At 54.0% G+C, this 24,885-nt stretch overlaps 1 protein-coding gene and 1 long non-coding RNA gene across 8 annotated transcripts in view; one reads left to right on the forward strand and one right to left on the reverse strand.

The window, feature by feature from the left end:
* Positions 1-12,853: 12,853 nt before the first annotated feature.
* The window catches only part of LOC132517077 (core histone macro-H2A.1), a 79,938-nt gene continuing 67,906 nt past the window's right edge, over positions 12,854-24,885 (reverse strand). For 4 of the 7 annotated variants that reach the window (XM_060143649.1, XM_060143647.1, XM_060143648.1 and 1 more), the window contains exons 8-9: positions 22,729-22,903; positions 12,854-13,631 (exon numbers count right to left, since the gene is read on the reverse strand). In XM_060143649.1, coding sequence (XP_059999632.1) covers positions 13,466-13,631; positions 22,729-22,903 — 341 coding nt within the window. In that variant the 3' untranslated portion in view covers positions 12,854-13,465. Of the gene's footprint in view, positions 13,632-22,728; positions 22,904-24,885 lie in introns of those variants that run through there. The other 3 variants (XM_060143650.1, XM_060143651.1, XM_060143652.1) reach the window with 1 other exon arrangement.
* On the forward strand, positions 15,498-21,867 carry LOC132517078 (uncharacterized). Its single transcript, XR_009539583.1, has 4 exons — positions 15,498-15,574; positions 16,372-16,540; positions 16,756-16,900; positions 20,667-21,867. It is a non-coding gene; the product is annotated as an uncharacterized LOC132517078 (long non-coding RNA).

Consider the following 24,885-nt stretch of genomic DNA (forward strand, 5'->3'; position numbering starts at 1 on the left):
TTATGGCAGTGTTCCAGAGGGCAGAGCTCCCAGAAGGCTGAGTGCCAGCCAAAAGGTGGGTTCCGGGTGCTTTCAGCGAACACAGGAGCACTCACTCCACTTTCTTGCATGTATAGAAAGCCAGCACAGCAGTAGAATCTGTGAGCTTTTGCAGAAATACCTTTGGCTTTGGCGTACTCAGAGAGCAAGCGCTAAACCAACATCTTCACCACGGCTTAAAGAAGACAGCGTGCGGTTGGCAACTGGCTTTGTTAGAGGAACCATCAGGCTGTGTTGATGGACAGGGTGGGATGCGGGGGTGCATCAACTTTGGCGTTTTGCTTTTTTCTAAGGCCTCCGGAATCTTCCATGAATAGGCCAGCCTTTGCTCCTGGTGGGCCCCTTCCTAGAACCTGATTGACCTACACATTTCTGGACCCTTTAGCAACTTGGAAAAACAATTCAGCTCTTTATCCAAAGAGGAATTTAGCACAGACAATTACCATGGGATTTGGGCGTTTCAAGGCTGTTATAAAGGAGGGTGAGGCAAAGACAGAAAGGCAGACAGACCAAGACAGTGACGCTTACCTCCCCAGCACTGATGCAAAGCTGGTAACTGGGTCTTGAGTGGTCCCTCTGCACTGGGGCCTCAGTTTCCCCACCTGCTATCCAGGTGTTCCCCGTGGATCCAGCCACTTACTTCTGCCTTGTACCACTGGTTGATTCTAAACCTGAGCATCGCCACAGGCCTATGTGTTACGTGACTTTACACTGAGGAGGTTTTGCTCCATTCAGAAACAAGGAGAAACTATTTCGTGAATGATTCCAAGAAATTCTCCTAGAAGGTAAGAATTCCGCAAAGGTGGTTAGCAGACAGTCCTCAGAATTTGCAAAGAGATATCAATTTTCCAGGTATTTCCAGACTAGGATGTGGCGGAGAGATGCCAGCTCTTTGAGGGGGATGCCAGGCAGCCTTGGCTCCTATCTGCAATCCCTCCCCACCCCTCCCTCCCTGAGCGCACAGCCAGAGGACTTCTGTCGGCCTGGCCTCCACGGCTGGGAGGCTGCAGGGCCTGGCCTCTCGGAGCCATGTTTAGTTAACTGCCCGTGGAGTAAGGGTTTGATTTTCTGCAGCAGATAGTAAACTGGCCCCCCACACTAGACTGACTCCCTTAAGCACTGAAAACATCATAATACCACCACTACCCTCCACCATCGCCAGCTCAAACTAAGAAACAGAATTAAACCATGGGGCCGAAATGAAAATGATTTCTTTGTAGAGCTGCTAATTACAAAATTCCAGCTAAGTTTCTTGATTTCTCACTGATTGAAGGGTCTGCTTGGCTCTCAAGCCTAGGATGTTTTGTAGTAAAGAGTTCATGGTCGTGGGCTTAGGAGTCTGAAAGACCTGAGACTTAAACGCAGTTCTGTCTCTTTCTCCCATGGGACTTTGGGTACGTCGATTAACCTTCTCACTTCCCTCGTTCTCCAGAAGGGGAGACTGGTGTCTTCCTCTCAGAGTTTTTAGGCTCTAAGCTACCATTTATGGAGTGCTTGCACCATGGCATTTAATATTTACAGCAATCTCATGGTGTGTGTTTGGGGCAGGGGGTATCACTGTTCCTATTTTAGAGATTAGTTATAGACTCAGAGAAGCTAAGTGACCCACCCAAGGTTACAGCTAATAAGTGGCACAACCGGGATTCGAACCCAGGAATTGACTCAAATGTCTGCTTTCTTAACCACTGAGCTAATGCCCACCACATGCCCAGGAGGCCTTGCACACATGCAAATGCTCATGCAAATGAGTGAACAGAGAGAGAGCTGTGCACATGTCTGCAAACCTGACCCAAGATGTGTCCTGTCTCAGGCGTGAAACCTTCATTCCCGTGACCTTGGCGTGATGGCAGGCAGGCAGACGGCATCCTTGGGGGTTGTTCCAGGGCGAGGCTGGGCAGGAGAAGGCCTTCTGGGATGCCCACGCTCTCTCGTCCTGTTCCTCCTGGGTGGGCATCTCTGGAGTCTGAGGCTGGATCCTGGATCCTGGAGGCAGGCACAGGGGTGCTTAGATTTAAGGGGTAAGTTCAAAGCAGAAAGGAAGCCCTCTTAAAAATGAAGGGCAGCATGAGTGTCGGGGCCAAGGGAGGATGGTTGAGAATTCCTAGTAAAACTTTACAGCTTCCGCATTTCCCCTCCTCTAAATCTTCCCATGAAAACCGTGCGTCTGGGGGCCCGTCTTGGCTGGGTGAGGGCAGGAGCCACCCATTAGCCCAGCCAGGGAGGGCCTTCCGGCATCACCAGTGCCCGCCCATGGTCTGGTGGACAGCGGCCTGCAAATTGGGGGCCATGCTCCAGTCCCAGGGGTGAGGAGAAGCAGCCACAGATGCCTGCAGTAGCTGGGTGGCACCCATGCTACCCTCCAGCCCTGCTGGACCGCATTTGCGCAGAGGAAGCTCAGCTGTTGTCCCTTTCATGCGTATTGACTTAGTGGAGTGCGAACGTGTTAAAAGTTCACTTTCTCCTTTATAGGAATCTATAAAAAGCCTCTTAAACCAGAGTCCTAGGTCTTCAGCAAGACACATGTAGGCTCGGGCCCTGGGGAGGGCATGGTCCATCCCTCGGCCTCCAGCACGGGGTTGTGATCCCACTTAGGATGTTGCTTCAGCTCAAAGCCTAGAAGCCCTGGTTTAGCTGGCATGACTGCAGTGGACCCATGCCAGCAGGCAGAGGGTCCCAATGCAGGGGCTGCCTGAGGCCCGCAGGCTGCTTGAACCCAGCGCCTGGCGTTCATTTGTTCAATGAACCGTAGACAAGGGAATGAAGGTGCTGGGGCTCACTCCAGGGGCCTGGCCGCCGTCACCCCCGTCCTGTCTCCGTGCCTTGGTGTGCGCCACAGCTAGGGCTTGGGGCAGGAACACCTCCTGCTCAGAGGTGCGTACACTGGGGTGTCCACCTGACACCTGGTGTCCCTTTTAACCCTGCTGACCTGACCCTGCAGAAGGCCACGCTCCCTGAAGGGGGTTGGCAGCACAGCTAGGGCCTTCATCCGTGGGCTGCGCCCATGGTACCTGGCCCCGGGTGGGCCCAGTGAGCAGGTCCCTCTAGGAACTAGGGTGGCTGATGGGGCCAGGGCAGCTCCACTGGCCGGGAGGGGCCTTCACAAACAAGTCTGAGCTTTCCTGAGAGGAAGAAAAGTTCAAAGCTAAGTGAAAGGCAGGAAGAGAACTGGCACCTTTTGGAAAGAGCGAGCGTCCCTCGGGGTGCAGCTGTAGTCAAAGCACAGGAGAAGGTGTGACTGAGATCTGCACCTGAGGGGAGGCTGGCTTTGAAGTTGGAGCTAGTTTTGCCACTACGCCTTGCTTGAGTTCCTGAGTCCATTTTGTCTTGAGTAAAATGGAGATATGTCCCCAACTGTAGAGGATTTAGAAGGTGGGGTTAAATGTGATAATGAGTGTGAGGTATGCAGCACAGTGCCTGGAACCTCGAAACCATCAGTGCATGGATATTACTGTTTCCACCCTGACGATCAGTCACTGTCCTTGTCGTTATTGGTAACATAGAGGCATGTGCTGGTGAAAACGCCCTGGCCGTGGTTTTTGCTCCACACACTAAATTAAATGGTATGAAAACCTTGGGGAGTTGCTCAGAAGGGCTCCAGGGACTGATGTTCTAGAACAGAGCTGCCCAGTGTTGTGGCTGCTGAGTACTTACAATGTGACCGTGAAAATGAGGAACTGAATTCCTAATTTTATTTAGTCTTAACTAATTTAAATTTAAATAGCCACATGTAGCTAATGGCTACTGTATTGGACAGCACAGTTCTAGAAGGTTCCCTCCAAACTGGGCATTGCCCAGCTCCTCTCTGAGCTGTGAGAGCACAGGGTGGGGAAGGGCTCGCAGATGACTCCAGCCTCTCAGCCACATACAATCAATGTTGGGTTAGAATGGACCATGGTATTGATAACCACCCAGCCGGGTTCCCTTGAACTTGGCTCCCATGGAGATGAGCTACTGTCAAACATTGACCATAGCCAGAATTTGGATTCTAGCCATGACAGGTACATAGCTTCTAGCCTTTATGGGAATCAGAGCAATAGCAAGAAGTAGATCACTTTGATTATGCATTTGTCCCTGACACTGTGCTGCCAACTCTGTTTTAACATGAGACCACGCCCACAAGAGGTGGGGTGACTCGTCAGCGCTTCATCCCCTAGCAGTTCCTCAGACCACAAAGATAAAGGACCAGCCAGGTTTTGTACTAACGGGACACCGAAGTACAGAGGCTCAAGGTCATGGGCTGCAGAGCAGTGCTTTCCCGGCCAGGACAAGGTGTGGCTTCCCATCACACAGCTGTAGGGATGGAGGGTCGGAGGGGTCAGGGGACCACAGGGCGGTGGCCAGCTGCTGAAGCCGGGACGGTGCTCAGGGCCGCCGTCTCTGATCCCACTTCTCTTACCACCCAAGTCCTCCCTGCCCTGCTTCGACTGCCTGCGGCCACTCTCGGAGCCCACACACCCCAGGAATGGACAGGCCCCATCATGGGGGCACCTCCGCGTGAACTGGAGGGTGGGCAGGGCCCGGAGTGGGGTGGTCCTGCCACGGCAGGGCGGGGTGTATCGGTGGGGGGCTGACAGCTGACAGCCTTAATGGGCACATTTTCCCCTCGCAGCCGTGAGCGCTGCCAGCCACTTCCTCACACACTGTGCGCTGGATGAGCTCATGTCTGGGCTGCGGGCGGTGCCGGGCGGCCGAGCTCGGCTGCAGGGAGGCCCGGCAGCCGCGAAGCCTGAGCGGCTGGGGCGGAGGAGTCGTGAAGCGGAACGTTGTAATGAGCGACGCCGGCTGGATTTATGGGGCTGCGCACGTGCGCCTGGCCTTCCTGCGAGGGCCTCGCCTGGGAACAAAAACAAGTCCTGGCCCAGGAACGGCACGACTTGGTCTTAACTAGGGCCCACTAATTACTGGAAGGCCCCGGCCGGGTCCCCAGCCTGCGGAGGAGCAGAGCTCGGTGCTGCTTCCTGTGTCAGTTCAGGCTTCGCCAGAGCCCTGGATCTCTACCTGGGAGGCCCAGGAGGGCGTCCAAGGCCGGCGTCTCCCTGGCTCTGTGGCATCGTGTAAGGCACTGACCCCCTCCTCACTTTTCCTCACCTGTGAAATGGGATAATTTACCTTTTGCGGCCACTGGGAGGCAGTGTACTAGAAGGAGCAAGGGTTGACTTCAGAGTGACTCATTCCTGGTTTTGAATCCCGTTCTGCCAGGTTCATGCTCTACCGCCTGGCCAGGTCACTTCACCTCTCTGATCCAAGCTCTCTCACCTAGAGAGGGGATAATCATGTTCATTTTCAGGGTCATTAGGAAGGGTTGATAGAGAATGCATGCAGGCTTCTTGGTGTTCCTAGCATTCACACCGCTGCCACTTCTCAACGCGTGGTCGCGTCTCTGGCTGTGTTGTTGCTGTGGCTTTCCATCCGAGTGTGGAGGTGGCAGACAGGGTCTCGAAGGTTCTACATCACTGTGATTCTGCCCTGTGCTGTGGTGGTCTGGGCAGCACAGGGTCGGACACACATCCCGTCCGGGGCATGGTGGAGACTCACCAGGGCCAACGTGTGCTATGTGCTTGTGATCACAGCCTCTCTCTCCCTGTGGCAGAGCCAGAAGCTAGGCCTTGGACTGAGCTGGCAGCAGGACCTGGTCCTCCTGTTACGGGGCTGGGGCTGTGAGAGAAGCTTCCTGACTCAGACTTGTATGTCAGGTCACCAGGAAATGCTGCCAGTGGCCCATCAAGGACACCTGCCCTGGGGTTAATACCCTGGCCTGTAAAATGTGTGCCCCCAGCCTCACTGGTACACAGGCAAGGGCTCTCGACTGCCATAATTCAGAGGTTTCTCCTGCACACATTTCCCACTATTTTCCCTGTTTATTGATACTGTGGATTTAGCATCTAGCCGGAAAGGTTCCATGTCCACACCCTTTTCAAATCAAGAGCCAGGGGAAGCAGAAGCACCAGATGCCATGAGATCCAGGCTGTGGTTAGCAGTGCGGCAAGCTGGTGCCAAGCTGAGGCCTAGTGCCAACATCAGCCTTCGCTCTGAAGCCTCTCTGTACCCACACGAAGCCAGAGAGCCAGCGGGGTGTTACCCCTGGCTGACTTCTACAGAACCAGAGTGTCAGGAATGGCCCCGTCCGCCCCGTTCTTCCCACTGCCTCCTCTGAGTCAGGCGCTCTGCCTGATGACTGGCCTTCGAGGTCCCAGCGGGCTCGGCTTGACCAGTGATTCATGCAGCCCTGAGAGAGAGCCCCTCTTCTGCCCCAGACCCTCTGGGCGGGGCACCGAGGGTGCTGCAGGGTGCAGGGGCTCTGGTCCCTGGCCTCGTGGAGGGTGGGGTCTTCTCTACTTTCTCACTGCTGTACCTCCAGAGCTTAGCACAGTGCTTGGCCCAGAGGCTCAGGGGATGTGTGAGAATGAACGACGCTTGCTATATGATGGGGAGACAGCCACGTCAGCACATGAGAGCTGTCCAGTAGGTACAGTGCTGTGACTGGTGGGTGTGCAGGCTACCCTGAGGGAAGATACCTGGCTGGACAGCGGGGTCAGGGAGGAAGGGAGGTCTAAGAACAGAGACCTGAAGGATTGAGCAGGATTACAAAAAGGCGGCAGTAGTGTGTTCCAGGCTGAGGAACTGACACATGCAAAATCTTGAAAGCAAGATAGGAGTGGCCTGAAACAGAGTCGGCACAGATGGGAAGGGGAGGCTGGAGAGGAAGACCAGCCTTCCTCGATTCCCAGGCCTTTGTAGACTTTGAAGGCAGCTTCTAAACTTCCATGGGTCCCGTTTCCTTATCCCTTTTATAAATGGAGACACTGACCATCACCCCGGGCACCGTGAGGATTGAACCAGCAGTGTGCATGCAGGTCTTGCATGCTAGAAAGGGCTGAGTGGGGTGTAGTGATGGTTTCAGGGTGCTGTCCTCTGAGAAGCCCTAGGGGTGGCTGGGGACACATAAGGCAGTGGAGGGTTCAGGTGAGGGCCCCCTGGGAAGCGAGGTCCCCTGGATGTCATCTCAATGAATGCTGTCAGCATCCTCCCAGGTGTTTGGATTTGCCCATAATTAAATCCTGCAGGGGCCGTCAGTGGCCGTTGACAAGCATATCATAAGTACTTGGCTAAGTCAAAGTTCCCCGAAGTTGGTGCCCCCCTTGCCCAAGGTGACATTTCCCTCCAGAGGATGTGTAGCAGCGCCAAGTAAGTGCGTTCTCTCCTGGGGCTCGGAGGCCGCCTCAAGGTGGGAATCCGTAGCCAGGACCTGCGGGGACCCTAATAAGGAGCTGCCAGGGTTCAATTACGCGCCCAGCCCGGCTCTGCACTGTTTGACTGACAGCTCATTACCCTGCTGCCATTTTGGGGCAGTGGAATTTAATCTCCCAGATGGGAAGCAAATCAATTTGCCCATCGGCCGCAGCTGAGCCTACTTGAACTCAACTCTAATTTATTCTTCTAAGCTTAGGAAGCTTTGTCGTTTCAAGGTACAGAAATATCAGGTTTCCCAGCCAGACTGGGCAAGGGGTACGCAGGTGGATGTGTCGAGAAGGTCGAGCCTGGGGACCCACCTGGACCAGCTATGGTGGTGGCCTGCCCAAGAGCTCAGGCCTGGAAGGGACTCCTGCCAGCAAGGCACGCATGACCTGCTTACACGCATTCTAGGGCCGTGTTCCTCTGTGTTGAGGTTGTATGTAGCTCTGGTTCCTGGGCTTTGGACACAAGAAGCTTTGCGGGGTCTCATTCTGGGACTGTGAGCTTTCTACCCTCCCTGCAGTGTCGTCATACACCCACAGCCCAGACAGTGACCTTTAACTTGTAACACCGGGACAGATTTCAGGACCATCTGTGGCCTCTTCCCCGGTGATCACGTTACCTGCGGCGTGTGCTCCAGGGCACATGACGGCGCCCCCTCTGCTGTGGGCGCGGGACCCCAGCGGGCTCTGGAGGGCCGTGTGGGTGCCCCCACTAAGCACGCTAAGGGAGTGTTAGCGGAAGCTGCACATTCACAGGGCGAAACAGGCCAGGGAGGGCGTCTCTGAGCAGAAACTTTAGCTGTTTTACAGAAAACTGAGTCCTGGCTGATTCTGTTCAAGCTGGATGTCTCTCTGCACGTCCCTCGACTCTGCCTCTGCTGGCCCGGGGGGTCTGGAGTCTCCCTCCTTAGGTGAATGAGAGCGTGTGTGTGTGCACGAGCGTGGGTGTGTGTGTGCACGTGTAAGCGTGAGTACGGGTGTGTGCGTGGATGTGGGCCGGTTTGGTGGGAGAATGGGAGTGAGGGGAAAGTGCCGTCTGTGGAGAGAGTACTTCTGAGGCTCTTTCTCTGAGTTTGACAAAGGAGCCCCTGGCTGGGTTGGTTTTTAGGGGTCAGGGAAAGGCCAGTCTATTTACACACCTTTGCTGAGGAGTATGGAGGGGCGGCGATGGGGGCCGGGATTAATGAGCAGTTTTATTGCCTTGCCTGTCAGGAGGGTCATGCGATATTATTTTGATATCGGGGCCCCCAGAAGCAAACACAACGGGCCAGGTTATAAATGGAAGAAAAGCCAAAGAAAAGGTGGCCTCACCCCTTGCCATTGAGCGTTTCCCTTTCTTCTCGGCCAGGGTTGGGCCCCAGACACTCCTCCCGCCCCCAGTGCCTTCGGGTGGATCGCTTCAAGGCGGCACCAAGGCCAGCTCCCAAGATAACACTGGCCAGTGGCGCCTGGCCGTGAAAATTAAACATCGCATTTGCTAATGAATAAATGGGCCACGCCATCCCCCAGCCACCATGGCCCCTGATGAGAGCTGGGCCAATCAGGGTGATTGACGATGCAGCCTGAGTGACACATAAGGAAACAAGGGGATTACCTGCCCTCTGAATTGACTGGCCCAGGCTTCCACCTTCCCCAGAAAGGCAAGACTTAAGAACAGGCCAGCCCAGCTGTGGGACCTCAGGATTTCCAGGGGTTTGTGATGGGATGAGAGAGGGAAATTACTGCCCATCTCTTGTTTCCTCCCCTTCCCCTCCTCCCTCCCCTCCCCTTCCCCTCCTCCCTCCCCTGCCCTTCCCCTCCTCCCTCCCCTCCCCTTCCCCTCCTCCCTCCCCTCCCCTGCCCCCTCCCCCTCCCCTTCCCCTTCCCCTTCCCCTTTTCTCTTCTCTCTCCTTGCTTCTTGCCTCCTTTTCTCTGTCAGGGCTAACTGTAGCTGTGACCAAACACAGCCACCTGACCCTGAATGGGAAGGAGGAACTCTGCCAGATAAACACATCCACAGACGGACAGCTCCACATGCCAGGGGCAGGGCTGGGGGTAGAGCCAGGGCTGACATGGCTGCCTGGCTGCAAGTGGGGTGCAGCCCTGGGCTTCCCAGCACAGGGACACAGCGAGCTTCCCCGGCTGGGGCCAAGATGCCTGTGCACCGTCCTGCTACTTGTCACCTATCACCTTGCTCTCTTGGCCTAGAAGATTCCAACCTTTCCCACAAAGTCTGGCTCTAGGTTATCTGCTCCAAGAAAGCCTCCCTGAGCACTCTCAGAGTGCCCATGGGTGCAGCTCCCCACACTGAGCCCCTCCCTGCCAATATAGCAGCTGAGTCTGTGGTTCACCCACTCTGCTGGACAGAAGCAGTGTCTCACCTGCTTTTGCAAGAGGCCCTAATCTGAGGCTTCATTCATAGTCAGCACCCAATAAGTCTTTTCTCGGCCACTGGATTGCTTTAAGTACACGTCTCTATCCGCCTGTCATCCAACAGGTGCTGTCTATGCCCCCAGGGCCAGCTGCACAGGATGTATCAGTGAATAGGCAAGAAGCCCTGCCTCACTGGAGCAGAATTTGTGGGTACATAACAAAGGAGAGGTCAGTCCCACGGGAGCTCTACTTGTAGAGTCAGACAGCTGGGTTCAAACCCCATTCCACCACTGATAGCTGTGTGACCTTTCTAATCTGTAACATAGGGATAGTATGGTTAACCTCATAGGGTTGTCATGAGAAGTAGATGAAATGATGGATGTAGAGGACCCGTGTACACGTGCGCATGTGCCTGTGTGCACACAGACGCCGCGCGCACACACACACACACACACAGTAGTTATTATTGTCAGTGTGGTCCCAGTTGGAGCCATGGCGCTGTGTTAGATCTCAGATGTCATTTAAGGGAGCTCATGAGGCACGCTGACGAAATCGTCTGGACTTTTCAGGGCAGAGCCCAGCTGCTGAGGGCAAAGTTTGATCCTCAGAAATAAGCGGGAGGGCGTGTTTCTGCTGCTGCCACCATCCCAGGCTGCATCCCAGGCTGTGCGGCCCCGGAGGAGGGGCTCCGCTCCACAGCCCTCACTGCAAGCCTGCCTCTGACACAGCTCAAAGCAAAGGGGAGGGCGGGACAGCCGTTACCTCTCCAGAACCTGCAGTTTTCCCCCTTCACAGAATAATTTCACTTCTGGTAAATTTTACTAACTGCAAACTTGTCTTCATTTGAGGTATGTGTATATTTCAACTGGTTCCTTGTAGTTATACCTTTTTTTTTTAAAAAAAAAAAAAGTAATGAACTGTTTTCTTTCTTCCCTGAAAACATGAGGCTGACATCAGAGAACAATTTTTGATCCCAGTTTTAAAAACAGACTGGGTGGTTTAGAGATGGTGGGGCTCCCAGGCTGGGGGTTGGCTCTCTTTCCCTCAGTTTCATTGGAAACAATTTCTTCAGTGAGCCCACAGCTCAGGGGCACAGCGCACTCTGGATTATTGAAAGTTTAGAAACATTTAGCTGATTATGGTAAATAATTCACGCAAATCCTGACAAATGCAATCTATTCTTTCGTGCAAGCCCAAGGAAGAGCAGAAACCTGCTGCCCTTTCCTCTCTTGACTTCCCAATCCTTTTAGCGACATCTAGTGGACGATCTCCGCTAAACACAGGATTGGCTTCTAAGATGTTCCTTCTCCAGAGCGAAGGAAGTGAACGCCATTTACCTAGAAGCCATTTACAAGTTACTCAATCTCTGGCAGCCTCGGTGTTCTCAGCTGTAAAATGGCTCTAACAAAAGGACCCTGCCCTACAGGGTTATCACAAGGAAGAATGAATGGTACCCACAAGAGACTCAACACAGTGCCAGGCGCACAATAAATAATCAGTATCACAAACTCACAGTAACCACAGCGTACTTCTCATCACCCTACACGCCGCAGATTCTACCTGCAGAAACAACGCTCTTGGGTGAATAGCTACTCGGTATGGTTTGTCCAGGCAGACAGTTTGCTAATATTATTTATGGAGTGAATTCATTTTTAAGATTCATCTTCTTTTTATTCTCACTGTTTTTGTTTTTATTTTCATATTGGAGTATAGTTGGCTTACAAAGTTGTGTTAGTTTCAGGTGTACAGCAAAGTGATTCAGTTATACATATACACGTATCTATTCTTTTTCAGATTCTTTTCCCATTTAGGTTATTAGAGAATACTGAGTATAGTTCCCTGTGCTATACAGTAGGTCCTTTTTGATTATCTATCTTATATATAGTAGCGTGTATATGTTAATCCCAAGATGCATCTTCTTGAAAAGGCAATGATAAACTTTCTCTCTTTTTGCCAAAATCTAACCAATAAGTAGGAATATGTCATCTATACCCAGTAAAGATCTTGGGGGAAAAATGTAAAAGTTTTAATAACACCTTATGTTTAGGAAAAATTTGAAAAATCTTTCGGGTTTGAGTGAGAAGTAGCTGCTTTTAAACTGAAAAGATTGGTTGTGTGATGGCCTAGGAATTCTATTTTGATTTCATTAAGCACAGTTTGGAAAGGAAAAACGATCCTTTACATTCATCCATGATGTGCAGTGTGCTGCGTATTTCCTCCTGGGTAAAGTCTGCTTTAGAATCAGGCACATTTCTTTTTAAAGCGACAAGAGCAGTCTTCTGTGCATTTTAGGCAAATTTAGATTAAGGTAAAAGTACCTTCTAAAGCAAATAATGTCTGCATTTTGCTAACAAGTTTAATTTTTATTTACTTTTGGCTGCATTGGGTCTTCGTTGCCACGCGGGGTTTCTCTAGTTGCAGCAAGCGGGCTACTCTTCGTTGAGGTGTGTGCACTTCTCATTATGGTGGCTTCTCTGGTTGCGGAGCACGGGCTCTAGGGAGCGTGGGCTTCAGTAGCTGTGGCATGCGGGCTCAGTAGTTGTGGCACACGGGCTCAGTAGTTGTGGCACACGGGCTTAGCTGCTCCGCGGCATGTGGGATCTTCCCGGACCAGGGATGGAACCCGTGTCCCCTGCATCGGCAGGTGGCTTCTTAACCACTGCGCCACCAGGAAAGTCCTTGCTAAGAAGTTTAGGTGACCAGAGTTAAGCTACTCTGGTGCAGCTGGGATCATCCCTAAACACCCACAGCTGCGAGAAGGCATGTAATGGTGACAGCATGTCTTGGGGGCCTTGGTGGTGGCACCTTGCCTTTGGAAAGCTCCTGGCGATAGGGGCCTCATCCTGTAGGGACAACAGACCCAACAAAGCCCCAGCAGAGGGCTCAAGCCTTCTGTAGCCCCATCTGGCAAGTGGCCCAGGGGCTCTGGGTCCAGCCATGAGCCAGAGAGATCGTTGGGAGGGTGCAGATAGCAGGAGAGAGCTGGGCTAGAGATCTGGGCTGGAGTACCAGCCACCCACTTGCCACCCACATGGCTTTTGGTACATCTGCTTCCTCATCCATGAAATGGGGATCAGGGCCTGAAGATGCTCTCCCCACCCCAGGGGGTGCAATGGCCACTGTGGTGCTTCCTGGAGGTGGGCTGCCCCACCCAAGGTGCCCCATCCTGTGACGAGAGAAACCAACTTAGGACTCGAGGGCACAATAACTTGGAACACGCCAGTCGCAACAGTTTAACATTTTACTAAATCAATTCACACGAATTCCAAATTGCAAATATAATTAAGGACAACAGATTCTGTTCTGCCTTTTAACTCTTTCATTTTCAAATCCATCATTAAGACAAAGAGTAAACAAAAATTAAGTCTGCTGCAGATTCATGATTTTTCTTCTTGAGGGGAAAAAAAAGAACATTATAGTAAAAAGAATGCCACTGGGTGTACAATAAAGCACCACGACACATGGTTACAAAATGGGCTTCCTGGACTCTGCCCCACGTAGAAGACACTGCTCTCCCCGCTGCTCTGCGTCAAGCAGGATTTCATTAAAATAAAACTATAAAATCTCCTAGGTTACACTAAAGTCAGACACGGTCTGGAACACAGTGCTTAACAACAGTAATGTCAACTATCAGTGCTAACGTAAAAACATTTTAGAAGGTCAAAAACAATTAAACTGGAAACCAAAACCTTATTTTCCCTAGATGAGCAAAACTGAAAAAAATGAAAGGGTTCCCGCCTCCCACTAGGAGTGGAGGGAATCTTTTTTTTTTTTTTCCTTTTCTTTCTTTCAAATTGGAGGCGGGGGCACGGTGCGGGCTGGTTCTGCAGTTCCTCAGCCTAGTTGGCGTCCAGCTTGGCCATTTCCTGCACGTAGATGCCTATACTCTCGCTGTCAAAAAGCACAAAATACACCGTTTTGATGGAAGAGGACATTGTTGACACGAAGTAACTGGAGATGGCCTTCAGGATCAGCTGAGCTGCCGTCTGCTTCGGAAAACCGTTCCTGCAAGAGAGAGAACGATGGCTCAGCAACTAGGGGGCCTTGGCGGCCACAGGACCCCCTCCCTGGCCACATCCTCCCTCCGCGAGCCCCTCGAGGCCCTCTGTGCTGCAGTGGCCTCGTGTTGGGTCAGGGTCCACAAGTGGTACTCGACCTCTGGCTGCCTGTACACAGGCGTGAGACAGCCCAGTGCCACCAGACAGGGGAAGAATGAGTAGACAAAGAACTATGGCCCGCAGGAGAATGTGCTGTGCTCTGAGAGGCAGCATGCCAGCAAGGCGACAGAATCTGTGTTTCGCGGCATGTGGGCTGAGTGTAGTCTCCCGCAGGCAGTGTGAGCGCCCACGGTTCTTTTCCCAACATCACCGGGACCAGTATGGGCCTTGAGACACAGCCCAGGCTCCCAAAGGCCCCCCGGGGGTCTCAGCTTCAGGGACGGCTGGAGGCTGGAGCTTCTCCAGGAAGCACGAGCCTCCATTCACGCTAGTAGAGGGTTACATCCTTCACACTGGCCTTCAGATTTCATGGGCAGCAGGAATCCACCTCCCGGCACACACCAGCTTGGACACCCCATAGGCCCAGGCCTTGGGGAGCTGCGTGCAGGTCGTTACCCTGGGACAAGTAGGCTCTTCATCTCAAGGGACAGCATCCCAGTCTCCAAGCCAAACTGGTGTGAATTCCCATACAATTCCATTTAAAGTAAACGTCACGTGGCAATTCTGGAGGCAGGGGCTCAGAGCTCAGGCAAGAATGTGAAAGCTGGACTAGGAGGATGGGCGCTCCTCGCTCTGTGTGTGCTGGGGCTGTTCCTGGTCAACGCTGCAGGTGCAGGAGGACCCAGGAGGACCATGGCAGCAATGTGTCAACTTGCCTAGTCTGGGGGAAATAACGTGGACTTTGGAGCCAGTGGCCCTGGATTCAAATCCCTACTGACCCCGGTTTACAGTCCAGGATACTGAGGGTGAGAGTGAGGGGCTGGTCTCCATGGGGATTTCTTTGTTCCTAAGCAGATCGTCTTCAGTCTGCCCGGAGCCTGCGGGTCCAGTGGAGTCCGAAGTGCTGGGTCAACCTGCCAGTTTCGGCCGGGGCTTTCCTTCGGATGGGGTACCTGCTGCCAGGTGAGAGGTTTTCAAATGTGTCAGGTGCGGGATTTCTCCTAGGCTCACTCGCTAAGTGCCATGAGTTGTGGACCACCTCAGCGGCTTCTTTTGGAGGGTCACACTTATTCTATTGTCAGCACTCAGGGCTTTTCAGAGCCTTTCAGAGCCAAGGAGAAAACCATTCTTGCGACTTGTTTTTGATCAAACAGGGCTTCACCCAGCTTGACAGTGGACCCCTAGCAACTCGTGGATGCTTTAGAAGTGAAGTTCCTTTTTAGAGGACCAGGGTGTCACCCCAGGCCCGTTCCTAGCCTGTGCAGAGGAGCCTGCAGGCAGTCGTAGGGTGTGACCTAGAGTTGGGGCCCCTCATGTGCAGGTGCCTCCCCCACCCCCAGGCACAAGGCACTCCTGCCTGGCAGCCAGCACACACGAGCCTGTGAACCAGACCGGGGTCAGAGTCTGAGAGAGAGCTGCAGGGGTGCTCCGGCCAGGCCAGGGCTGCCGGACAGGCGGCTTCCTCCTGAGGAGACCCTGGGGCTCCGACCACCAGCAGAGTTGGGGGGACCAAAAGGTGGACTGGGATGGAGGGTGGTGGGAAGAGGGGCTGTGCTGGAAGTGGGGAGGGTGGGGACCCCGCGTGGCAGGTGATACCCCTCGCACCCTTCCCCACTTGGGGCCTGCAGGCTCAGTCTGGGAAGAAGCTGTCCTCACAACACCTGGCTCGGCCTCCTTGACTATTTTCACAGGAGTCGAGGAGCACAAAGGCTACACTGTCCGGAACAAGACACGCGCTGGAAAGCGCTGGATGGAGTGAACCCGACCTTCTGCTTTGAGGGCCTCTCCGCAGTGAGTGTGTCGTGGGGCACCCAGCTCGCACCTTTATAGAGGCCGCCCTTCCTCCAAGCAACCCTACTCCTGAGGCAGGGGCCAGGCCAGCCATGGCGGAGCGCAGGCACAGGGTCACGCGGATGAGGGCCCATTTTAAACATCTCACAAAGAGCAAGTGTTTATTCTCCTGCTGTAAATACAGGAGCTGCCCTAAGGACTCATTTCGTTCCTGGTGAGGAAAGCCTGAGGCGGCGGCAGCCCCTGGGCAGACAGGCGGGAGTGGGCAGGGCTGCGAGGCTACGGCAGGACAGCGGGGCCCGGCCCGCCACTGGAAGCAGCCTGCGCTCAGGCCAGAGACTCTGAGGGCCGCTGCCCCAGGCAGAGCTCGGCCTGTGGGCACGACCTGGCTAGGCGGAGGCTGAGAGAACTGCAAAGAGTTGCCTCCAGTTGCACTGGAAGCCCGAGACCACGCTCCACCAGCCCCAAGCTCCCCCACTAAGGGTGCCCTCCTGCACGTCGCAGGTGAGCTGGGCAGAGGTGAGGGCCTGTGGAACTTCCCTGAAGAGCAAGCTGTCTGTTGTGTGGCCTGATGGTCACAGCCCATCTCCTCTGGTGTTTGCCCAGCCTGAGCTGACCCTGGCCTGGGCTTCGTGAGCTGCCCTTAGGCCACCCTGCGGCCGCTCTGCCCGAGCCAGGGGAGATGTGGTGCCGTGCAGAGACGCAGGGTGTGGCCGCAGGGCCTCCCTGGAGCACCCGCAGCAGGCTGGTCACTCCGCCTACGCCCAGCGTTTTCTGACACAGACCTTCTCCCACAGCTTTCTATGCCTCTGCCTTGGACCCTTGAAAAGGGATGTGTGACTCTGACCGAAGGGACCTCAGTTCCTGTTCCTCTACATCAACAGTTCTCAACATTAGCCTCTGTCAGGATTACGGAGGGCCGGCCAAGACGCAGGCTGCCAGGCTCCGCCCAGGAAATCAGATGAGGTGAGCCTGGGGACCATGCTTTGAGATCCACTGTGCTACACGCACTCAGGGTGGGCCCAAAGGTTAAGAACCTGCATTGGGAAGAAAGGTCGGGATCAAAGGTCACAGACCTGCAGCCCATGCCTGGATGCCCTACTGTTAAGGGAGCTTGGGCTGGTCTGGCCTTGTCCTTCAAGGTTGCTGTTGGGTGAACTGTGAATATGATTTGTTTCCAGGAAAACCTCTTGCTGACAAACCCATCCCTCTGTCTGAGGCACTCACAGCCTAAAGGAGAGACCCAGCCATGGGACTATGGCCCCTCTGGACCACGCAAGCCGCCAGGAAGGAATGAAGAGGTGATGGCTTTCCTGACGTTTCCAGGTGGGTCCCGAAAATGTTTTCTAGTAGGCACAGTTGGAAGTATTTGTAATGAAATGGAATGTAGACGTGGATGCTTCACATGCAGAGGCCCTGCACCCTCAAAACAGGGGCAGCTGTGGCACACGCAGTGGCCTGGAGCCACACGGGATTTGCGTCTGGGCCCTGTCTCTGTGCCTTGTTTCCCCACCTGGTGAAATGGGGCAGGTAATCAAGTATTGATTACCTGGGGAGGCTGTGTATCGAACAAAATACTGTACAGAGAGCCCTCAATCGACAGTGTCGTCTCTAAAGGGGGTAGTCTCGAAGGGTCTTTCTAAAGGCCCACACAGTGGAAAATGGCCTTCCCAACCCGACCCCATGATAGCTGGGACTGGGTGACTGCTGCTATCTTTGCTGCTTCCCTGTGCTGACAAAGTCAGCATCAGGGCCCCAGAGGGCTGCTGCCCGGGTCTGAGATGTCCCGTTCTCTTGGAGGGCCACGGGCACGCTGCGGTGTGGCAGGGGCTCCGTCGGGGTCCCCTGGTGCAGTACTGAGCAGCTTGAGGAGAGTGGCTTGCCTACGCATCTCACTCATCTTGTGGCTTCCTGGCTGGCTGGCTGGGTTCTTTTGTTGAATAACCACAGCCCTTCCGGCCAGGTCTTGTGCCGTCCTCCCCAGCTCAGGCTTACTGCTTCTGTGACGGTCACTCTGTTCTACCGCTGTACCGCCTTCTGGATGAGACCAGATGGCCCCTCCTCAAGGCACATTAGAGCAAGGGCAGGTAAGGGCTTCTGCACTCCAGTCAGATTCCAGTTTCAATCTTAGCTGCCCTCGGGAGCAGGCGTTCACCTCTCTTGGCATTAGATCTCTCCACTGGAAACTAGGTACTGCTTGGCGATGGCAATGACGACAGTGGTGGTGATGCAGATGCTGCTCCCCGTGAGATGGGTGCCCCTCCTGTTCCCATTCGGCTCCTGACCCTGCCAGCTGTGCTCACGCCAAATGTCTTAAGTTCCCCTGCGGCCAAGCGCTTCCCACCCCACATGGAGTTTATCTTAGACTTAGACCTTTTTTATTGCCTTGACCCCGACTAAGAAGGTGTCTGAGCTTCCCCCTGAAGTCGCTCCAGCTGTGTCTGCAACAGCCTTTCCCAAGTGTCTTAGACCTCAGTTTCCCTGGCTGTTGCAAGGGGACCCCATGGGCTACCTCCCACCTGGTGCCCTCCTGGGTCACCTGCTCAGTGATGGCCGGGGGCTGTACACATTGGTTGCTTGTCCACTGTCCCATCTGATGGCAGAGACGTGAGTTCACAGGGCCACAACACAGAAGAGGATTTGCTCCCTCCAGCTGTGCTGGGCCCCTCCTCATCCCTGCTCCGGGTGAGCTCAGCCTCCAGGGCGGGACAGGGCAGATGCTAAGGACTCCAGGCCAGGGGCTGTGCTGAGCCGGCTGATCAGGGACCCAGAGATTGCCGTGAGGAGAGGCTGTGTCCTGGGGGTTGGAAAGCGTGGATGGATCTTCTGGAGGAGCAAGTTTAGGAGCCTGACCCTGAAGGCTAACTAGGAATTAAAGCAGATTCTAGATGGACTCTGCTTTTCTTTTTGCTGGACCAGGCCACCTGTCTAATTGTCTGGGCTGTCTGGGAGATGGACAGGGCGGGGCGTCTTGGCAGCCTGGGTGACGTGGGCAAAATGTCTGTCACCCCACGTGGACCCTCCTCTGCTGGGATTAGGTTTCCCGCACACTGTGCTCCTGGGCGTTCCTGTGTTCTGTCTGGCTTTGAGTAACTGCCCAGCCAGAGACTACCCCATCCAGAGGTAAAGGGCAGGCTATCAAGGTCCTGAGCTGAGAGCAGTGGGTTAGAAGAGGGTGAAGCTAAAATTCAGAAGGGGATGGTGATGGGCCCAATGCCTCCAAAGCTAGAGAGAGGCCGGGGCAGCACAACCCTACAGAGGCCTCTTACCTTCTCTCACTCCAGGGCTCACGTGTTTTGGGTTAATAAGTAATTCTCCCCAATTCAGTTTGTCTCTGTCCTTTATATTTGTCTTCTGAGGCCCACACCGAGGGGGTAGGGAGGCTGACAGCTCTGCCTGGGCAGGTCAGGGAATTCCAAGAGGTGTTTCCAAGGTTCTCTAGAATCCACTCAAACAGAGAGCGCAGAGGCAGTGGGGTGATCCTCTGGCAGGATGCTCGGAGGTGGGTCTGTTGACCAAAGGGGACAGGAGGCAGGGGTTCCGTGTGCCTAATACCGAGAGCACTGAGGCCAAGGACCACTGAGCAAATTCTGGCTCTACCAAGTACACGCCGTGTGACCTCTGGTGAGTGACTTGACCCCTCTAAGCTTCTGTGTCTTTGCCTTTGAGTGGAATTAATAGCGCTGCTCACTTTGTGGGGTTGTGAGATACTGCAGACGAAGGGATTAGCACAGTGCCTGGGACTCAATGAATACCCACAAGTGGTAGCTTCAAGAAAACAAACTGGCTTTCCTTTTAGGCTCATAAACCTAAGGAGAGTTTAATCAAAGCCCCAAACTAGCTATTCCCCAAGTACTGCCTCTCCGGAGAGGGGTCGTCCCCTAATGTCAAACAGAGCGGAGGGAGTGGGGTATCCATCAATATTGTGACCAGGATGCCCAAGGACAGGAGGTCCGGATGCCAGAGGTAGTTTCCCGAGGCCAGGGTTACACCCCGGGTCTCATTTGCCTCCGGTGGGCTTTAAGATTGGCCCCCAGTCTTGGGGGCCGATGGGCTGGAGGAAGGGAGCTGTAGGGCTGTGGTCATCGTCCACATGCCCAAGATGCCGGGCCTCAGCTGAGAGAAAGTGATCCCACAGCTCTTTACCAACATGTTTTGCATTTATATTGTTTTAATTCCAACATGACTTTTATGCCAGAGACACTGGATGCCACAAACAAGCTGTTTTATTTCCCCTCCTAAACCCCACTGTGATTTACTGGCCAGCTCTGGTATAATCCCAGTCTTTGCTCATGAAAGAGAGGGCAGCTGTTTACACGGCTCTGTGGGGCAAGGTCTGCCCGACAGATGTGGGGCTGGGTGGCTATGCACATGTGCTTGCCTTTGGCATTCCGCCCTCTTAAAAGCTTTCAACTGATTATTTTTTAAAACTTTTTACTCCGTGAAAAATGTAAATAAGTTTGTAATAACAGATGCTCTTTTATGGGCATGACTTTTACGCTTCAATTAAAAATTTCCCACTAGTCATATGAAAGAGCATGAAATTATTACCTCCAATAAAGGCTCCTATTGCGTCTCTCCTCGGAAGCACCTTTCATCAGAGTAGATCAAAGTGCCTCCGAAACACTAATTAACTGAGCCTCAGAACCGTGTGTGAGGAAGGGCAGGCCCTTAGCCTCACTAGCTGATAAGGCAGGCCAGGGACAGAGAGGGTGATTCATTTACCAAAGGTCACACAGCAGCGCAGTGCTGAAGAACAGAACTTCCATGGGAGGTGGGGGGCTGGGAAGGTGGGAGAAGCAGGAAGTTAGCTAATTATGCTCAGATCCAAAAGCACTTTGTAAAAAAAAAAAAAAAAAAAAAAAAAGGTCTTGAATTGACTCTGGGACTGAATCGGGCACCTATACACCTCTCCACAGTTCCTGGGAAAGTTTAACCTGCTAGGTGCTTGCTGACCAGCTTATGAAGGATGCTCGTCTTCGCCAGGTGCTCTTAGAGCCGACCGAAAAAGGCTGTTAGATGCTCTAGCTCTGTCAGCTCTGCTTTCAACAGGCATTTAAATGGTATTGACTTTTAAAATGATGCTCAACAGATGCTTTTGGCAGAAGCGAATGGAATGAAGATGTATGGTGACGGGAAACATAGATGGCAGTCCAGAACAACAATCGTGTCAGCTCTGGATGTCCCTGCAGAGCTCGGCACAGGGCGGAGTGAGTGTGGGAACGCGAGGCTGGGGGCCGTGTGCGGGTTCACCTGTCCTCTGCTCAGGGCCCCTCCCCCGACACCAGCTTCTTTGTGCTAGTAAGCCCCAGAAGAGAGCCCACTGTCAGTGCAGAGGACTGAGGGGCCCTCACACAAAGGAGCACCTGGTCTGGGAGGCCTCGGCTGCCCGGAACTGCAGGGCCAGGGCCAAGGCCAGGAGGGGAAGAGAGGGGAGGTGCGGCGCCCACAGCTCACCTCCAGGAGGGACTGCAGAGGAATGCTCCTTCTGTCCCAGATGGAGGCAGGCAGTGACAGAGGCTCCAGAGGAAGATCTTTTCCCACATCAGGTCCTCTGGTGGGTCCACCAGTCACGTGTGACTGCCCTGGCCCACAGGAAGCCCTGGGGCACAGTGCCTGTCTGCCTGTAAGCAAGGCCTTCTGGGTACAGCGACTAAGCTCTGCTTGAGCAGATGTGACAGGAATTCCGCCCGGACTAGCTCTGTCCCTGGCACTTGGGGTGTGGGACCCTCAGTGATGGCACTGTTCAGGGAAGCAGAATTACAAGGCCTGCCCAAGATAAAAACAGCAAAATCCACTCTCTGTCCTCCTCATGAGTTTGGAAGAGAAGTGCTTTGAGAAGAGCAGCTTTCTATACACACACGGAATAGTGCTGAGGACTGTGACTCAGGCTCTCCCAGGAGGGCGATGCAGCCTGCGGTGTCACGGGACATCAGTGTGCTGGGACCTGTGTTGCCACCGCACAGCCCGCCTTCCTCGGGAACTGGGAGGGACTTCTGGCAGAGACCCTGGAAGGCTCCCGATCTCCATGGGAAGCCCCAGGGATGATACAGAGTCCGGGGCTGCAGCAGCTCTGAAGGCCAGTTTCCCTTTGCTTCCGTGCCCCATCCAGAGGGCGAGCCTTCCAGAGGCCTGCTGCTCAGACCCTTGGTAGGGAGGACCGTGGAGATGTGGCAGGCAGTGAGACACAGCCTCAGAGGCAGCCCTCATATCTTCATCGTGGCAGAGAGTTCTCAAAGCATGCTCCCTTTGGAGAGCTCCTTTAATTTCCGAGCAGTCCTGAGAGGCTGCGTGGGGGGGACGGTCACATCTATTTTACAGAGTAGGGGGCTGGATTCAGAGGGGGGGGTTAATTTGCATGCCATCACGCAGCTGGTTAGCCAGGCCCGCGCCCAGGGCTGCCCTGACAGGCAGGACCTGATGGGCTGTGGGCTGGCATCTGGGGGTGCACCACCCGGGAGCGGGGGTGGTTGGGGGTTGTGGCTGAATCCTGTCTGCCTCATCAGCGGCTCAAGGACTACACCCTTCCAGTGCGGGCCCTCTGGGTTGTGTGTGTGTCTTAGGGGCAGTTGCGCTGCTCCCCACAGCCTCCGTGAGTCTCCCTGGGGAGATTTCAGGGCTGGGAGGTGGGGGAGGCCCAGCCCTATCTCACTCTCACGTATCTGCCCACTCAGAACCACCTCATCAGCAGGGCAGTGAGGCACAGGGAGAGCAAGCAGGTTTTGGGGAGGTGGAGGATGCTTGGGAATACAAAGATAAGGGGCAGAGGGCTGTGCCCAGAGGATGCTGGGGTTCGGGGACAGAAGTGTAACACAGCTATATGGGCTGGGTCTGGGAGGGGCTCTCCCGCTCAGTATCCCTGCATTCACGCCTCCCCACCCACCTAAGGTCTTAGTGTCCTTCAAGGGTCACCTTCTGTGATGACATCTGCTGTCACGGCTCAAGTCTGATTCTCTCCTCAGGCTTCCTGTCTCCCCACATCTCTTCAACTGTCCCTCACAATTACTTAATGTCTATGTTCTTCCCGATTTCGAGCTTCCGGTCTCCTCAACAAAGGCAAGTGCTTGAAAGTAGCCTTAGCCGACCATGGGCACAGTCGGAGCTCCCTGCAAGCATGGGCCGCATACGCAGGGGGACAGGCCGTGGGCCCTTACCTGCCGCTGCCGATGGATGGAAAGGCGATGGACTTCAGCTTCTTGTCATCCGCCAGGGCCAAGCAGTTCTTCACTGTCTTTTCCAGAAGTTCCTCACACTTGTCTGCACCCCAGACTGGACTGTTACAGTGGATCACAAACTTGGCGGGCAGGCCATGGCCTGCGCTGACAGCGGCTGGAGGGGACAAGACAGAAGCAGTGAGCTGGGTCCCCCTGCAGTAGCACGCGTGCTAGGTGCCGAGCCCAGGCCGGCTCTCCAGCTCCAGCACGTCTTCCCGGGCCCCCCGACCACCTGGTCCAGGAGGGCTGCAGCTGCCTGCTGCCTTGTGATTCCCACGGAAGCTCGAGCCGGAAACTGCTTGTCCTGCAGTCTCCTCCCTCGGTGGCGGGGTGGGGTGGGGGGACGCCAAGCCAACCCCCACCCTTGGAAAGTTGGCGTTAGGACGCGTGGCCACCAGGAACTTCAGCCAAGGTCACAGTAAACCCTCTCCCTAGCCTCCCAGAAGGCCGAGCCACAACCATCTAACTTGACCAAATGTGTCAGAATGTTTGTAGCCTCCAATTAATCGCCTTTCGGGGGTCTCCAACCGCCCTATCCTCAAGTGGATTAATGTGCATTTAATTATGATGTACCGATATCTATAAATCTCTGACACAGTTCGGAACAAACCTCCTGGGAGAGTAACCCAGAGAGCATGTCTGCTGCCCTGTTCTTCTCCCTGACTAACCGATCCTGTTTGTTAGTTTTGACAAAATTAATTGGACAGTGCTTTTAGGATGGAACTATTTTCCTCTCCTAGAAGAGGAGCCTTTCTCCAACTACAGATCTCCATAGCAGACCTGCCTTTCCAGGTTTGTTCTCATTCTCTGCCTCTTGTCAGATCTGAAGACACTGGTCTTGGGTCTGCTCCTACCAGGAAATATATAACAGGCCAGCCCATGTCTCCCAGAGCATGTTCCAGGATTCCTGTCCCAAAAGTTACAATGTAAAGGTGGTGGTTCTGGAACCAATGGGTCTGGTGAGTGCTGCCTGGGAGACTTCTATGCAGGAGCACACTACCGTCTCCACCCACTGCTCCAGTAAGACACCCAAACTTTTTTGACCAAGTGTTTTCTAAACCCACTTTGTGACGAACACCATCAGCGCTATCCAAGGGGTCTGGGCTGTTAACGGGTATCGTCTGTCGCTAGGAGAACCTGGAGAAGAGTGATTTATGGGAGGTGTCTCATGCTGCAGTAGCAACTGCTCTGATCCCAGAGTCACAAGTCTGATTTTGAGTCCTGGCTCTGCTTGCTGACTGGTTCAAGAACTGTGGGCTTGAGCCTGGGGGGCTTAATTCACCTGCATGTCCACGTGAGAAGTAACTGCTAAACTATGCATTCAAAAGACAAGAAATGTGTTAGCAGTGATTATCTTTGGACAGCGGAACAGGGATATGTTCTATTATTTCCTTTATACTTAAAAAATATTTTAAAACATTTTCTAAAATAGATCTTAAAATCAAGAACGAAATGTGTTCTTGCTTTTGAAACAGGCAAACATATCTTTAGCTGTGCTAAGTCTAACGGGTTTGTACCAGCTGTGGCTCCGGTGTCACCAGACAAGTTTGGTGTGTGGCAGCATCAGGGCCACCTCTTATCACACCTCCTGCTGAGGGTCACCGAATGGGCTTTAACTGGAGCACCAACAGGAAGGACCCTGGGCTGGCACAGAGAGAGGTGCCGGTAAGGGGCCGAGGAAAGGCCAGGAGCCCCTGGCTGGGTAGTTTATGCTGTGTGTGTCCTCCCTGTTCAGTGTGGGCGGTTCCAGCGGGGAACTGCCTGGAAGAGCTCGGTAACTGCGCCCCCACCAACTCTCTGCAATGCCATGCCCTTTGCAGGCAAAACAGAACTGGCAGTGCAGAGGTCAAAGGCAATGCCACCCTCTTATCCCCGCCAGGACCCGTGACTAGCCCAGGATGGGAGTTTGTGCGTTAGTCACTGGGGAAAGAGAGGTAAGGCCTGGGGTACCCTCAGAGAAGGTTGTGTGGCTGTCACATAGTAACTGTTGATGCCCATATGAAGATTCATTTTAAAAACAAACAGGATTGGGAACCATCTAGTAAGAAGAGAAAACTGGAGCCCAAAGGGGAGGAAGGGAGTGGCCTGTCCTCACAT

Source organism: Lagenorhynchus albirostris, chromosome 3 (assembly GCF_949774975.1).
Source record: "Lagenorhynchus albirostris chromosome 3, mLagAlb1.1, whole genome shotgun sequence".
Lineage (NCBI taxonomy): Eukaryota > Metazoa > Chordata > Mammalia > Artiodactyla > Delphinidae > Lagenorhynchus > Lagenorhynchus albirostris.